Consider the following 18108-nt stretch of genomic DNA (forward strand, 5'->3'; position numbering starts at 1 on the left):
CCCTCCCTCACACATACATCTCCACACAGCCCCACCCTTGATGATATCACACATGCCATCCAACCGCCCCCTCTGGTGTTCACAATACATTCATGCACCCTCAGGCACATTCTTAGATACATTTTGGTATCCTACATACACAAATATGCACAAAAAGGTCACAATTTTAAATCTTTTTGTATTAGATGCAGAACTGATCTTAGGCTCATTCTTGTAGCAAATGAAACACCCTGTTATTAACTTGACTATTAAACCTATTAACCCAGTAAACCTATCCGCTTCAGCGCTACCTGAACTGTGTATTTGTCGTATTTATAAAAGGACTATAAGCACTGAATAGTTTTTTATTTTCATAAAAAATAGACAGTATGTGGATATGTTGTTCATATTGAATTTTACATTATGATTTGTGATCAGCTGCCCAAACTGAGCATGAAATTCAACAGTTCTGATGTGAATGGAGGGCTCTGTGAATATATATCTAGTGTGAAAAAATGTATTTGTATATGTTACCACTGACTGCATATTTTTTGCAAGAGGTGTGTGGGTTTTTCTTCAACTTCGGGCACTTTTAGCACTGAATTTCTAGAAAGGAAAGTCTCGTTAAAATACTTTTCACACTCTCACTAGTTTATTTAATGTGTCTACTAACGATTTCCAACAGTGTATGTACATGCATCACAGGAGCTTTATGTCATTTTTGTCATGAAAATTCCCACCACAGTGTCCAGCATTTCCAGTCTCATGTTTCATCTCAAGCATGCTCTTCACTGACACTTTTGTCCACTTGGTTGTCAGGTAAACTAACGTTTGAAAAAAACTTTATTAGGGGCAGAATTGTTTGGTTTGGTCACAACTGATGACGCCACAACTGTGGGACAGTCGTAATTTTTTTAATCATTTTTTTACACAATAAATATTTAAATGGTTTTGTTTATAGTTTAAAATAATAATTAATTAGTATTTTTTATTTTTTTTATAGTTTAATATTGAAAGTCTAGGTCTGGGAACAGTAAGATCTGCACATAAAAGGCATGTGTTAAGTACCAACAATACTTGATAAAGGCCTAGTAAAACATTTCCAAGTCAGTTTTAATGTGACCTTCATAAACCAAATTGAAAAAGTGGAAATTTGTAAATGTAAAAAAAATCAACCCATGGCACATGAAGTTGAAAAAACACCCATATATAAATGTAACTGTATACTTTGTGTTACGGTGTCGTCTAAAAAGACACTTGCTATTTGTGGCCTAGTCTGAGGCACCCTCATGTTTCTGTTTTATATCTGAAGATTATGATTATTAATATTTGAAATCATTTTAAGGATATGGAAATAGGACAGAGGCGGCTGCGAGCAGAACCTAATCCCTGGATTACACAGACCCTGAACAACGTAAGATGCATTTCTATTTCTATCTCTCTCTCTCTCTCTCTCTCTCTCACACACACACACACACACACACACACACACACACACACACACACTCACATACACACACTCTGTATAGGCTGTATATTCAGGAAACATGCAGTGAAATATTTAGAAAGGATGCCTCCATGAATACCAAGATGACCAAAGATAAATGGACATGTCCCACTTCTATATTGTCTCTTTCACACACACACACACACACACACACACACACACACACACACACACACACATACATGCACGCACTCTCTGAGTTTTATTAGCTCACTCATGTAGAGTGAGAAAGACAGAAATGAGATGACATTATTTGCATGCAGAGACACGCATAATATAAGGTTGGATGGTGTCTGTGATCGTTTGCATGAGAAGAGGTAGAGAGAAAGAGCAAGAGAACAAGAGTGGAAAGAATAATCAATGTTACAGTGGATAGGCTGTGTGTAGCTTGAACTCTTGTAAAGTCGTGCAGTGCCAACACACATGCAGTAGTTTGATTCTTAATTAACACCTTAAAGCACAGTGGCCCACAAATAGTATTTGAATGTTCATTCCACACATAAAAATTAATTACATCCATTGCTTTAGAGAATTATTCGATTTTAAATAGGAAAACAATAGATATACTGTTCAAAACTGACTCTTTTATATGACACTAAAAATCACCAAGATGCTAGTTGATTCAAAGCAATTTAAACAAATAAAGCTTAGAAAAGTGAAGTTAGTTCTGAGAAAAGCTCTGGTATCATTCATTTGTTTGTTCTGTAAATGCCACCTGGTTTGATATTTTATAATGTGATACAATGACATTCATATGGTTTGTAATATTAGAATGAACTGATTGCTTAGTTGTCACTAAATATTACATTTGTTGATCTTTTAATGTCTTGAAAACTTAAACATTTGTTTTCTGTCATAAATTTTGTATTTATTTATTTATTTAAAAATGTTGCTGATTTAAATGTCACTAAGATAATATTATCTAGCTGGCGAACATACAGCGCTGTGTTTCAGAGGGAATTTTTTTCCTGTGTTTTCAAATTGTTTTACACACATTTAAAATCATTACAAATGGTTAATCTTAATTGATATTTTCTGGAGAATTTACATCTTGAACTTGTTAATTTAAGTTGATTTAACAAGTGGGTATTTTTAAATTTTACAATAATAATTCAAAAAAGCTTACGATCATAGCCTGTTTTAGAGGGGGGGAATAAGTGACCCACTTTGACATTACAAGTGTCCAACTTCACTGCTATTGCCTGAAAAAAAAAAATGTGGGATTTGATCAAAAGAGGGTCTTCATAGGTTCTTCCTCACAATATTAGGTATTTCTTAATTTGTGCTTTTCCCTAAGGTAGGAGACATCCTAAGCTTTCAATAAAGGCATAATGACAGGTCAAATGGCATTTAAATCATAACTTAAAAAAAAGAAGAAGAAATAAATCCAAAAGTGTCCCTCTTTACCCATATTCATCCTAAATGTTTTTCTCCCCTGTACACTATAATAACAATAAATAGCAATACACCAGTTCAAAAGAAGTTCCTGTGATGCACAAAAGAATAATATATGAAATCCTTGAACATACTAGTTTTTGTTTGAAAGAGCATTGTACCGATGAGGTTCAGTCCGACTCCATTCTCTGAGCTGCAGTGGTTTTAGTAGAATGACACTTTAATGGAGAGGAGGACTTTGCTCATGAGCACTTGCATGAGTTTAAGTCTTCAGATGATGATCTTTGACAGCTACCTCTGTGTTTGTGTAATGCAATTTCTCTAGTTCAAATCCATTTGGAAAATTTTGACTTCAGCCCTGAAAAGGGTTAAGTAATTTATTTACAATACTGATTTTAAAATTAATTTGTGCTAATGGCTTTAACTGTACAACGCATGTCTGAACAGAGAATATAACAGAAGGCACTGTCAGTGAATCTTGCACTGCAGTTCATATGGAGGCCGCTATGTGTCACTCTTGTTCCACTAGTTAAGTCAAATAAAGGGGCGTCTCCTCCTCTTTATGACCAGCCCCCTCTCTCTCTATCTCTTTACCCCCCCCCCCCCCCCCCCCACCCTCTCTCTCTCTCTCTCTCTCTGTGTGTGTGTGTTCTTCTCTCCCCCTCTCATTCATCTATCTCTTGTATTCAACATCTTCACTGGAATGGACGTCTGATTCAGTTATCAAAAAGTATTTTGTGGAATATCAAATTTTTGGTTTGTTTGTTTTTTTTGTTTTTTTGTCATGGACTCAAGGCATTGAGGCTTTTGAAAGCATGCATTAATTGGTTCCTAGTGTGAGGATTTACCGTCGCAATGGTTTTATCCTGATGACAGAGAAGGAATGTTGGGCTGTTTTCTTTTGTCTCTGATCACCGCCTGAAACGGACCCTGTGCTTAATTGGAATTATAAGATCTCTGATCCAATTTGATGATATTTTTCAGCCTTATCCTGTGGAATTAAAGAGTAACCATGTTTATATGCAAACCGGGGCATTTAATAGCGTGCTTTTCATTCGCTGTGGCCTGTCATATCTTGGGGACTGTGACGGGACAGATCTCATACAGTGTGTCGGAGGAGGTGAAACAGGGCACCACAGTCGGCAATATAGCTAAAGATGTTAACCTTTCTGTAAAAGACCTGCACTCACGGGGCTTCCGTATCGTGTCCGGCTCTAAAAAGCAGTATTTTAGTGTAAATACCGAGACGGGCGCTCTGCAGGTGAGCGAACGGATTGATCGAGAGGAGCTTTGCGCAGGCGCACCCTCATGCTCCGTTAATCTGGAAGCCGTGGTGAACAATCCACTGCAGCTATACCGGGTAAGAATAAATATCCTCGATATAAATGACAACTCTCCGGTGTTTCCAATGAGCTCTGTAGTCATTAATGTTAGTGAAAGCACAGCGCCTGGTGTGCGTTTTCCTCTGGAGAGCGCGCATGACGCAGATATTGGAGTGAATTCAGTCAAAACTTATAAGCTTACAACCAATGATTTCTTCACGTTAGATGTACAAACTCATAGTGATAAGACTGTCTCCGCTGAATTAGTACTTCAGAAGACTTTAGATAGAGAGAAAACCCCAAGGCTTGAATTAACAGTCACTGCTGTTGATGGCGGGACGTCCGCCAGGTCAGGAACCGTCATGATCGAGGTTAATGTTTTAGATACCAATGACAACGCACCAGTTTTTAGTAAATCATTGTATAAAGTCTCGATAGCCGAGCACGCGCCAGTTGGCACTACAATAATAAGATTGCAGGCTGGAGATCTAGATGAAGGGATGAATGGAGAGATCGTTTACTCTTTCATCAGTCGGACGCCTCAAAATATTCTGGAAAAGTTTGATATTGACGCGCAAAGTGGAGATGTAAAAATAAAAGGTGATATTGATTACGAGGAGAACAGCGCATTTGAGATCAGAGTTCAAGCCACCGATAAAGGTCAGGTGACTATGTCGGGCCATACTAAGCTTTTGATAGAAGTCCTAGATATTAACGACAACCCTCCAGATGTGACCGTAACGTCACTTCTTAGCCCAGTAGAGGAAAGCGCGGGGAAGGGCACGGTAATTGCGCTAATGACGGTATCAGATCCAGACTCGGGTAAAAACGGAGCAGTGCGCGTTCGTCTTGCGGGGTCCAGTCCATTTAAATTACAGTCGTCGTTTCAGAATTACTATTCATTGGTTTTAGATGGCGGACTGGACCGGGAAAACGTAACAGAGTACAACATCACAGTCATTGCTGAAGACGAAGGGTCACCTTCCATGTCCAAAGCTAAAGTAATACATGTGCAAGTCGCTGACGTGAATGATAACGCGCCTCGCTTCTCAAATTCTGTAGCGTATGCGTATCTGCGGGAAAACAGCCAAGTAGGGTCGATTATATCCACACTGACGGCTTCTGATGCAGATATCATGGACAACGCACACATAACATACTCATTACTGCAAAGCTCTGTTAACGGTACGCCCATTTCAGCGCTCCTAAAAGTAAACGCACTAACAGGAGAGCTCGAGAGCATGCAGTCTTTTAACTATGAGGAGATAAAAACGTTTCAGTTTAAAGTTCAGGCCACAGACTCTGGTGTTCCTCCTCTGAGCAGTAACGTGACTGTAAATGTGTTTATCCTGGATGAGAATGACAACAGTCCCGCGATTCTCGCGCCCTATTCCGAGCACGGTTCCGTGAACACCGAGAACATTCCCTATTCTGCTGAGGCGGGCTACTTTGTGGCCAAGATCAGGGCTGTAGATGCAGACTCTGGTTACAATGCACTGCTGTCTTACCACATCTCTGAACCCAAAGGAAACAATCTGTTCCGAATCGGAACCAGCAGCGGGGAGATCAGGACTAAGAGGAGAATGAGTGACAATGACCTGAAAACTCACCCGTTGGTCATTTCGGTTTGTGATAACGGAGAGCCCTCACTGTCAGCGACTGTGTCTATTGATGTTGTGGTTGTTGAAAGCACAGGTGACGTCAAGACTCAATTCAGACATGTGCCGATGAAGGAGGAGAGTTTCTCGGATTTAAATCTGTATTTGCTGATCGCCATTGTGTGTGTGTCCGTCATCTTTTTACTGAGTCTCATCAGTTTGATAGCTGTCAAATGTCACAGGACAGACGGCAGTTTGGGCAGGTACAGCGCCCCAATGATCACCACACACCCTGACGGGAGCTGGTCTTACTCCAAATCTGCTCAGCAGTATGACGTGTGTTTTAGCTCGGACACACTGAAGAGTGACGTAGTGGTTTTCCCTGCGTCATTTCCGCCTGCAGATGCAGAACTGATCAGTATTAATGGAGGAGACACTTTCAACAGAACACAAACACTTCCTAGTAAAGAGAAGGTAAGAAAAGACATTATATTGCACAAAAGTGCGATTCTTTGCATTAGCTCCTATGGGAAAATACTGTTTCTAGTGTGTCCTCTTATTGACTTTTTTCCCTTCACTGACAGAGTCTAGCGTGAAAAACTGCTATTTTCTGAGACTTTGTTTAATTTTGTTTTGCTGTTTAGATTTATGTTGATTGCTTACTATATTTTTTTGGCGCTACAGGGGAACTGTCCGTGGTGCTGAACCAAAACATTGCTTTGAAATGTTTTTCAAATACATCTTTTTCAAAATACTTATTGACTTGTTTGATTCTCATTGACATTAAATATATTTTTTATGCTGCAGAGTGCAAAACTACTATTTTTTGAGACCTAAAAGCTGGCTTTTTGGCATAGTATTCGGCTAAAGTACAGATCTATTTAGATCTCTCTGGCTAATTGTGTTTTTTATTTTTTTTATTTTGTTGGGTTGGGTTGGGTTGGGTTGGGTTGGGGGGGGGGGGGGGGGTCGCTGGATTGAAGCTGTCCGTGGGACTAAAACACACAGTTTAGCGGAAATATTTGAAATTTACATAAAACTACTTTTGTTCCGACTGTTAGCCTACTAGCATGCATTTTATGTTTCTCTTAGAAAATAAGCTGTTTGGTTTTTTGATACCTGCTTTAATGTTGTAATGACAGTGATTCTGTGCAAATGAACAATTGCAGTAAGTCTCAATTAATGAATTACTGTATTTATTTATAAGGACTAATTGAAGCATTGCAACTAACTGCAATTCAGTTTCATCATCCATTTGTGATGTTAGTGATTTTTGTAGATATTCAAACATAAATCCGCTTGATGTCACTGTAGCCCGTTGAATCCCGTATAGTCTCCTGCGTGCAGAAGCCCCTCCCGGTTTTTTTGGGGAGGAGATTTCACAGGGCTTTGTTTCAGAAGGACTGTACGCAAGAGAGTGTGCGGAGGCCTCATTTTGTGTCTTCTATACAAAGGAATATTGTTTGCAATTTATTGACTCGCTTTGATATTATTTGGAACACCATCTTTCTTTTCGCGGATCAATGCACGGGCTTCAGTTGATGGAATAATGCTCTCGCCGAATAGAAGGAAATCTATTGTCACATCTATTGTGTTCGTTCTTTTGGAGTGTTGTTGGGACGTCGTGTCAGGGCAGCTCTCATATTCTGTATCTGAGGAGGTAAATCCGGGAACGACAGTGGGAAATATCGCTAAGGATCTAAACCTAAATGTTCAGGAACTGGAGTCGCGCATGTTTCAGATTGTCACGGGATCCAAGAAAAAATATTTCGAGGTAAATCTGAAAACTGGATTTCTGTATGTGAATGAGAGAATAGACAGAGAGGAGCTTTGTGCCAAAGCGCCAAAATGTTCTCTCAGTGTAGAAGCTGTTATCAACAATCCTTTAAAGCTTTATCAAGTAGAGATTTATATTTTGGATGTTAATGATAATGCGCCATCTTTTAGTACTAAAACGCAATATATAGATATCGCAGAAAGCACTTCACCGGGGGTAAAATGTCCTCTTTCCTATGCTTCTGACGCGGACGTGGGCAAAAATGAGGTGAGCACATATAAATTAAGCCAAAACGAGTATTTTTCTTTAGCTGTTCACAAAGGTGGAGAGCAGAGTCTATCTGCCGAGTTAGTGCTGCAGAAAGCTTTAGACCGAGAAAAACAACCTGTCATACAGCTTACACTCACAGCTGCAGATGGAGGAAATCCACCGAGATCAAGCACGTCTCAGATAATTGTTAGAGTTTTAGATATAAACGACAATGCTCCAGAATTCAGTCGCCTCCTGTATAAAAGCAGTCTTGTTGAAAACGTGCTGGTTGGTACAACTGTAATACGTTTAAACGCAACAGACAAAGATGAAGGTGCAAATAGTGAGATCGTATACTCTCTTAGAGAAACCGATCAAGATCACATTTTAGACATTTTTCAGATTGATCCGAACACCGGGGCAATCACAGTTAAAGGCAATATAGATTTCGAAAAAAACAATGCATTTGAGATCCGCGCACAGGCCAGTGACAAAGGACAGCCTCCAATGTCGACCTACTGCAAAGTGCTTGTTGAGGTGCTTGATATTAACGACAATGAGCCCGAGATCACCGTGACATCACTTCTCAGTACAGTGAAAGAAAACGCCGACATTGGCACTGCTGTCGCTCTCGTGTCAGTGATTGACAAAGACGGCGGCAAAAACGGCATGGTAAATTGCATTGTGGCCAACAAAGTGCCCTTTAATCTTGAGACGAATTACAAAAATTATTATTCTTTAGTTGTTAATGGTCCTCTGGACAGAGAGAGCGCGTCTGAGTATAACGTGACTATCACAGCTACTGATGAAGGGACTCCTCCTCTCTCTAGTACCAGTGTCATTACTGTACACGTTTCTGATGTGAATGACAACGCGCCGCGCTTTCCAGAGCCCGTCATTAATGTTTATGTGAAAGAGAACAGTCAGGTTGGAGCTGTTATTCATACAGTATCTGCTTCTGATCCTGATGTAGGTGATAATGCCCGAATAACATATGCATTAGTCGAAAACTCTAAAAGCGGCCCGGTAACATCCATGATCAACATCAACTCTGACAATGGAGATATACACAGTTTACAGTCTTTTAACTATGAGGAGATAAAAACGTTTCAGTTTAAAGTTCAGGCCACAGACTCTGGTGTTCCTCCTCTGAGCAGTAACGTGACTGTAAATGTGTTTATCCTGGATGAGAATGACAACAGTCCCGCGATTCTCGCGCCCTATTCCGAGCACGGTTCCGTGAACACCGAGAACATTCCCTATTCTGCTGAGGCGGGCTACTTTGTGGCCAAGATCAGGGCTGTAGATGCAGACTCTGGTTACAATGCACTGCTGTCTTACCACATCTCTGAACCCAAAGGAAACAATCTGTTCCGAATCGGAACCAGCAGCGGGGAGATCAGGACTAAGAGGAGAATGAGTGACAATGACCTGAAAACTCACCCGTTGGTCATTTCGGTTTGTGATAACGGAGAGCCCTCACTGTCAGCGACTGTGTCTATTGATGTTGTGGTTGTTGAAAGCACAGGTGACGTCAAGACTCAATTCAGACATGTGCCGATGAAGGAGGAGAGTTTCTCGGATTTAAATCTGTATTTGCTGATCGCCATTGTGTGTGTGTCCGTCATCTTTTTACTGAGTCTCATCAGTTTGATAGCTGTCAAATGTCACAGGACAGACGGCAGTTTGGGCAGGTACAGCGCCCCAATGATCACCACACACCCTGACGGGAGCTGGTCTTACTCCAAATCTGCTCAGCAGTATGACGTGTGTTTTAGCTCGGACACACTGAAGAGTGACGTAGTGGTTTTCCCTGCGTCATTTCCGCCTGCAGATGCAGAACTGATCAGTATTAACGGAGGAGACACTTTCACCAGAACACAAACACTTCCTAGTAAAGACAAGGTAAGACATAAATGGATTTTCAATGCAATTCTTTGCAGTCGTTCCTATGGAAAAATACTGTGTTTTCTAGTGTTTCCTCTAGCTTTTTGTGCTCTTTTTGACATAACATATTATTTTATGGGCTACTAGTGCGTGTTAAACTACTAGCCTGTTTTCTGAAACTTGTTTAATTTTGTTTTGTTGCAGTGTATATATCTTTGTGAATCGCTTACAATATTAAGGTGGACTTTTGCGCTGGAGTTGAGCTGTCCTGTGCACTGAACCAGATCGCTGTCATCAAATGTTTGATATACTCACTGTTTTTTCCTAGTATAACTCATAGTGTAACTCATTACATAGTTCTGTATTTTCTAGCGTCCCCTTTTATTGATTTGTTTTGTCTATTGGCAAAAAATATTTTATGTCATTAAAAACCAAGCAAACCAATAAGTATAGAAGTAAATGTAATATACTTTTATACTTTAAAATGAGAACCCTCTGTTTTCTGGGGCAAAATGTTAAAGGAGATTTTTTGTCATCGTATTTGGCTGAATTTACGGGGGTTGCTTAGGTTAAGATCGGATTTTTGTGCTGGAGTGAAGCTCTCAATGGTACTGAACCACATAGTTGTCCTTAAATCTTTTAAATGCCCGTCGATTCAATAACTTTTCTTTCTCGTACTAATGTTAACAAAAATGTTATGTTTGCCTTGCAAAAAAGCTTTTTTAGTTCTTTAAACTTGCTTTAATATTGAAATGATCAACCTTTAAAAATATATATTTTTCCTGTTTTTTAAGATCTTTGCATTTAAATTTCAGAACAAATTTCTGTCCAATTGAATTGTGCAAAATTAATATATATATATATATTACATTTATAAAATTTAAAATATTTGGATTTTTATTTATTTTGTTTAAGATTATTTAATTAAATTCGATGGAAATTTGTTATGAAATTAACATGCTTAAATCTTAAAAGTAAAATAAAATTGGAGTGTAGCTGATGTTTTTTAAACGAACAATTAAATTATGCATCATTTTAAAATTTAAGTACATATTTATGTATTAATAAAAACTCACCCATATAGTAAACTACAGTAATAGAGCAGCATGCAGCTCATAACTAAATCTAATAGGCTGCTCTGAAAATGTAGCTGTTTTTCTAAATATGGTAGATGAATAAAGCTCATGAAAATGGAAAAAGTTTCCATATTGTAAGGTAATGCACCCAAATAGCCTATTCCTTAATAAATCTGACATGTCGAAAAATCTGAATCTTTTATTTGAGGAATAGTTAAAGCGTTACAACTAACTGCAATTCATTTTCATCATCCATTTGTGACGTTAGTGTTTTTTGTAGATATTCAAACATAAATCCGCTTGATGTCACTGTAGCCCGTTGAATCCCGTATAGTCTCCTGCGTGCAGAAGCCCCTCCCGGTTTTATTGGGGAGGAGATTTCACAGGGCTTTGTTTCAGAAGGACTGGACGCAAGAGAGTGTGCGGAGGCCTCATTTTGTGTCTTCTATACAAAGGAATATTGTTTGCAATTTATTGACTCGCTTTGATATTATTTGGAACACCATCTTTCTTTTCGCGGATCAATGCACGGGCTTCAGTTGATGGAATAATGCTCTCGCCGAATAGAAGGAAATCTATTGTCACATCTATTGTGTTCGTTCTTTTGGAGTGTTGTTGGGACGTCGTGTCAGGGGAGCTCTCATATTCTGTATCTGAGGAGGTGAATCCGGGAACGACAGTGGGAAATATCGCTAAGGATCTAAACCTAAATGTTCAGGAACTGGAGTCGCGCATGTTTCAGATTGTCACGGGATCCAAGAAAAAATATTTCGAGGTAAATCTAAAAACTGGATTTCTGTATGTGAATGAGAGAATAGACAGAGAGGAGCTTTGTGCCAAAGCGCCAAAATGTTCTCTCAGTGTAGAAGCTGTTATCAACAATCCTTTAAAGCTTTATCAAGTAGAGATTTATATTTTGGATGTTAATGATAATTCTCCGTCTTTCAGCGAGAAATCACAAACTCTAGATATTGCGGAGAACACCCTGCCTGGGACTAGATTTCCTCTGCATCACGCTACAGACGCAGATGTTGGGAAAAATTCGATAAATACTTATAAACTTAGCCCGAATGAATATTTTTCTTTAGCTGTTCACAAAGGAGGAGAACAAAGTGTTTCCGCTGAGTTAGTGCTGCAGAAAGCTTTAGACCGAGAAAAACAGCCTGTAATCCAGCTCACACTGACCGCTATAGATGGAGGAACCCCCTCTAAAACAGGCACATCTCTCATAATTATTAAAGTTTTAGATAATAATGATAATGCTCCCGTTTTTAGTAAGTCATTGTATAAAACAACAATTTTAGAAAATGTGGCTATTGGAACGACGATTGCTGTGTTAAATGCGACAGACTTTGATGAAGGCAGTAACGGCGATATTGTTTATTCTATGATTAAAAGAGATCAGAGTAAAATCTTGCAGGTTTTTGATATTGATCCGAATACCGGGGCCATCACTGTCAAAAGTAACATAGATTTTGAGGAGAACAATGCATTTGAGATCCGCGCACAGGCCAGTGACAAAGGACAGCCTCCAATGTCGACCTACTGCAAAGTGCTTGTTGAGGTGCTTGATATTAACGACAATGAGCCCGAGATCACCGTGACATCACTTCTCAGTACAGTGAAAGAAAACGCCGACAGTGGCACTGCTGTCGCTCTCGTGTCAGTGATTGACAAAGACGGCGGCAAAAACGGCATGGTAAAATGCATTGTGGCCAACAAAGTGCCCTTTAATCTTGAGACGAATTACAAAAATTATTATTCTTTAGTTGTTAATGGTCCTCTGGACAGAGAGAGCGCGTCTGAGTATAACGTGACTATCACAGCTACTGATGAAGGGACTCCTCCTCTCTCTAGTACCAGTGTCATTACTGTACACGTTTCTGATGTGAATGACAACGCGCCGCGCTTTCCAGAGCCCGTCATTAATGTTTATGTGAAAGAGAACAGTCAGGTTGGAGCTGTTATTCATACAGTATCTGCTTCTGATCCTGATGTAGGTGATAATGCCCGAATAACATATGCATTAGTCGAAAACTCTAAAAGCGGCCCGGTAACATCCATGATCAACATCAACTCTGACAATGGAGATATACACAGTTTACAGTCTTTTAACTATGAGGAGATAAAAACGTTTCAGTTTAAAGTTCAGGCCACAGACTCTGGTGTTCCTCCTCTGAGCAGTAACGTGACTGTAAATGTGTTTATCCTGGATGAGAATGACAACTGTCCCGCGATTCTCGCGCCCTATTCCGAGCACGGTTCCGTGAACACCGAGAACATTCCCTATTCTGCTGAGGCGGGCTACTTTGTGGCCAAGATCAGGGCTGTAGATGCAGACTCTGGTTACAATGCACTGCTGTCTTACCACATCTCTGAACCCAAAGGAAACAATCTGTTCCGAATCGGAACCAGCAGCGGGGAGATCAGGACTAAGAGGAGAATGAGTGACAATGACCTGAAAACTCACCCGTTGGTCATTTCGGTTTGTGATAACGGAGAGCCCTCACTGTCAGCGACTGTGTCTATTGATGTTGTGGTTGTTGAAAGCACAGGTGACGTCAAGACTCAATTCAGACATGTGCCGATGAAGGAGGAGAGTTTCTCGGATTTAAATCTGTATTTGCTGATCGCCATTGTGTGTGTGTCCGTCATCTTTTTACTGAGTCTCATCAGTTTGATAGCTGTCAAATGTCACAGGACAGACGGCAGTTTGGGCAGGTACAGCGCCCCAATGATCACCACACACCCTGACGGGAGCTGGTCTTACTCCAAATCTGCTCAGCAGTATGACGTGTGTTTTAGCTCGGACACACTGAAGAGTGACGTAGTGGTTTTCCCTGCGTCATTTCCGCCTGCAGATACAGAACTGATCAGTATTAATGGAGGAGACACTTTCAACAGAACACAAACACTTCCTAGTAAAGAAAAGGTAAGACATTTTAGACCCTCCCTTAATTGGTTGTCATTCACTGGGAGCTGCTTTGGCTGTATTTTCTATCATTTACATTCACTGTGTAGAATGAGGAGCAAGAGCTCTTAGCTTTTTTTTTTTTTAAACACAAGCAATTAAATGAAAAGCAAAGGCAATTACCATTTATTGATACAAATTTTGTCCATTTTTAAATGCTAATTTTCACCTGTGCGCGCATAGTTTGTCTATTGTTTTGCCGTCTTTTAACCCCGAAATACAAAAGGCGCTGTCCGTTTCCGTGGTGCTGAAATGTTACTTCAAGAGTTCTTTGATGGTGCATTAGCATGTACTAACAGCTGCAAAAAATAATAATAATGATAGTAATAATTTGCTCAAATAAAACAATGCATTATTTGTTTAAAGTTAAATGACTTTAAAATGCATTAAATATTTAAATTTTAAAACTGGAATGTAAAACTTTAAATAATTCTTCATTCATCTATTTTTTTTAACGTTTAATGACTTTTAAAACTTTAAATAAAATACTTTAAATATTGAAAACTTAAAACTGACATTAATCTATTTTTTTATTTATTTTTCAAATGCAGGATTGTTTCTTTTTGTGATTATGCAGATTTGATGATATAAATGGTAGACCATTCTTTCATATCCTCATAATATCTTTAATGAACTCTCCTATTTCTCCAATCATTAGCATTCTTAATGTCTGTCAATACCCTTCAGAGCATTTTGGATTTTAACCCTATCACTTGGTGTCCAGTTTCGAGATCAGAAATTATTAAAGATTTTTAGATATTAAACATTGTTATCCACACGGTGTCACTGGCGACCTGTGTTAGTTTTAGTTCAGTGTTTTGTGAAGCTCCTCCTCACAGTGGGCAGGGATCCTCCCCTCGTCAGAGGTCTTTGTTCGAGAGATCTGTCCGCCTTAGAGTTCCTTTTTTGGCGTCTTTGCTAAAACAGCAAGCGTGTTATGGAATATACGGGTGATATTTTACTTCTTTAGCCGACAGTTTTACTTACGCGAGAGAATATGGACAGAACTGAAGGCTTTGGGGGCATTCATTGGATCTTGATTGTGTTCTTTTTCAATAACTGGAATGACGCAAACGGGGAGATTGTGTATTCGGTGTCGGAGGAGGTGAACACGGGGACCACGGTAGGAAATTTAGCAAAGGATCTAAACTTGAATGTACAGGACCTTGAGATGCGACGATTTCAGATTGTCTCGGGACCTAACAAAAGGTATTTTGATCTAAACTTAAAGAATGGAGCTGTCTTTGTTAGAGAAAGAACAGACAGAGAGGAGCTGTGCGGACGCAGCACGAAATGCGCTTTAGAATTGGAAGCCATTGTCAATGCACCACTGAACATTTATAGATTTGAGGTAAATATTTTAGACGTTAACGACAATGCACCGACATTTCGCACCTCAAAACTGTTTCTTAATATTTCAGAACAGACATTTCCTGGGCAGAAATTTACATTACCAAGTGCATTCGATGCAGATGTTGGAGTTAACTCGGTAAAGAGCTACAAACTGAGTCCGAATGAGCACTTCTCTCTGGATGTACAAAGCGGAGGAGAACAGACTGTATCAGCTGAGTTAGTGCTGCAGAAAGCTTTAGACCGAGAGAAACAGCCTGTGATCCAGCTCACACTGACCGCTGTTGACGGAGGAAAACCTCCAAAGTCTGGTACGACACAGATAATAGTTAATGTGATAGATGTAAACGATAACATTCCTGTATTTGACAAACCACTTTATAAAGCACGAATACCAGAGAATGCACCTCCCGGTGCTTCGGTGATTACAGTGAACGCAAATGATGCAGACGAGGGTCTTAATGGTGAAGTCGTATACTCTTTTATAAATCACGATAACGACAATAGTGTAAATGCATTTTCCATTAATCCAGGTACTGGCGAAATAACTGTCAAAATCCCTTTAGATTATGAAGAAACTGCCGCGATTGAAATTCGTGTTCAGGCCGAGGATAAAGGGCCAAATCCGAGAGCATCACATTGCAAAATCTTAGTCGAAATAATTGATGTGAATGATAATGTACCTGAAATAAGCATAACATCTTTAGTGAATGAAGTGAGAGAGGATTCGTCCCCAGGTACAATGGTGGGATTAATCACAGTGAAAGACGGCGACGCTGGAAAAAATGGTGCCGTGCATCTTAAAATAAAAGACTCGGTGCAGTTTAAGTTAGAAAACACGTATAAAAACAGATACTCTTTAGTTGTTAATGGTCCTCTGGACAGAGAGAGCGCGTCTGAGTACAACGTGACTATCACAGCTACTGATGAAGGGACTCCTCCTCTCTCTAGTACCAGTGTCATTACTGTACACGTTTCTGATGTGAATGACAACGCGCCGCGCTTTCCAGAGCCCGTCATTAATGTTTATGTGAAAGAGAACAGTCAGGTTGGAGCTGTTATTCATACAGTATCTGCTTCTGATCCTGATGTAGGTGATAATGCCCGAATAACATATGCATTAGTCGAAAACTCTAAAAGCGGCCCGGTAACATCCATGATCAACATCAACTCTGACAATGGAGATATACACAGTTTACAGTCTGTTAACTATGAGGAGATAAAAACGTTTCAGTTTAAAGTTCAGGCCACAGACTCTGGTGTTCCTCCTCTGAGCAGTAACGTGACTGTAAATGTGTTTATCCTGGATGAGAATGACAACAGTCCCGCGATTCTCGCGCCCTATTCCGAGCACGGTTCCGTGAACACCGAGAACATTCCCTATTCTGCTGAGGCGGGCTACTTTGTGGCCAAGATCAGGGCTGTAGATGCAGACTCTGGTTACAATGCACTGCTGTCTTACCACATCTCTGAACCCAAAGGAAACAATCTGTTCCGAATCGGAACCAGCAGCGGGGAGATCAGGACTAAGAGGAGAATGAGTGACAATGACCTGAAAACTCACCCGTTGGTCATTTCGGTTTGTGATAACGGAGAGCCCTCACTGTCAGCGACTGTGTCTATTGATGTTGTGGTTGTTGAAAGCACAGGTGACGTCAAGACTCAATTCAGACATGTGCCGATGAAGGAGGAGAGTTTCTCGGATTTAAATCTGTATTTGCTGATCGCCATTGTGTGTGTGTCCGTCATCTTTTTACTGAGTCTCATCAGTTTGATAGCTGTCAAATGTCACAGGACAGACGGCAGTTTGGGCAGGTACAGCGCCCCAATGATCACCACACACCCTGACGGGAGCTGGTCTTACTCCAAATCTGCTCAACAGTATGACGTGTGTTTTAGCTCGGACACACTGAAGAGTGACGTAGTGGTTTTCCCTGCGTCATTTCCGCCTGCAGATGCAGAACTGATCAGTATTAACGGAGGAGACACTTTTACCAGAACACAAACACTTCCTAGTAAAGACAAGGTAAGGCGCGTGTGTTTTCTCCCACGTCTGCTTCATTATAAAATCACTATGAGCTCCTTTTGTGAGTGATCTTTGTGGAAATGTTTTGTCTATTGTGCTTAAATTATTCTGCTCTCTTGATCTATTGGTTTTCTTTAGGTTTCATAAGAGAATTTTAGCACATTGACCCCTGCCCTTGTAACGAGTGTTTTACCTTCCATACTTTTTTTTCTTTTCCTTTTTTATTGTTTGAAAACTACAAGCTTCCATCATCAGATTTATAGTGCTGATATTAGCTATTTGAGGTTCATTCGATGATTTGCCAAATGCTAAAACTTTTATTTGCAGTTCTTTTTTAAACTAATTATCGATTTGGAGCTGTCTTTGGTGCTGATCACGATGTCACTGTTCTTGCATTTAGAGATCTAGAAAACCATATCTTTAAACACCTGACGTTACTTTACGCTAACAGCACTTGTAAAGCACCTCTTTATTCTTAGTAGGTGGTTCCTTGCCAATACTTACAAATTAATTAGAACAGTAAATTCAACAACTTATTTTAATTACCTACTTGAAGTCACAAATGTAGTTTCACACAAGTTCCAGCAGTTACCATCTACCGAGGGAGTTGTGCACTTTCTTCGAGTCATTTATAGCAAGCCATTGAATTAAGTGAAATGATGACATTTTTGTTTTGTCTCACCTGTTTTGTGTTTTTGTATGTCACCTTGAATGGCGAATGTCTTAAAAATAACAACAGATGGTTACCAAAACGTGACGGAACAATAGACCCACTTGAAACAGAGATTTCTGGAAAAACAAAGTAATAATAATAATAATAATAATAATAATAACAATTTAGACAAAATAAATTCTATTAACAGACTTTTTTAATTAAAAATATAATTTGTATCAGTACATTTACATAGCGTCATATAGATGCTTTGTAAATATGTAAATGTAATTGTTGCATATTTGCATTCTTTCTCACC

General features: G+C 39.7%; 1 protein-coding gene across 1 annotated transcript in view; it reads left to right on the forward strand.

Annotated features, from left to right (window-relative positions):
• Nucleotides 1–11211: 11211 nt before the first annotated feature.
• Nucleotides 11212–18108, forward strand: part of LOC127413161 (protein dachsous-like) — an 81841-nt gene continuing 74944 nt past the window's right edge. The window contains exons 1-2 of the mRNA XM_051650042.1: nt 11212–13780; nt 14739–17137. Coding sequence (XP_051506002.1) covers nt 11341–13780; nt 14739–17137 — 4839 coding nt within the window. The 5' untranslated portion in view covers nt 11212–11340. The remainder of the gene's footprint in view (nt 13781–14738; nt 17138–18108) is intronic.

The sequence above is a fragment of the Myxocyprinus asiaticus genome, chromosome 22 (assembly GCF_019703515.2).
Source record: "Myxocyprinus asiaticus isolate MX2 ecotype Aquarium Trade chromosome 22, UBuf_Myxa_2, whole genome shotgun sequence".
In the NCBI taxonomy this organism is placed as follows: Eukaryota; Metazoa; Chordata; class Actinopteri; order Cypriniformes; family Catostomidae; genus Myxocyprinus; species Myxocyprinus asiaticus.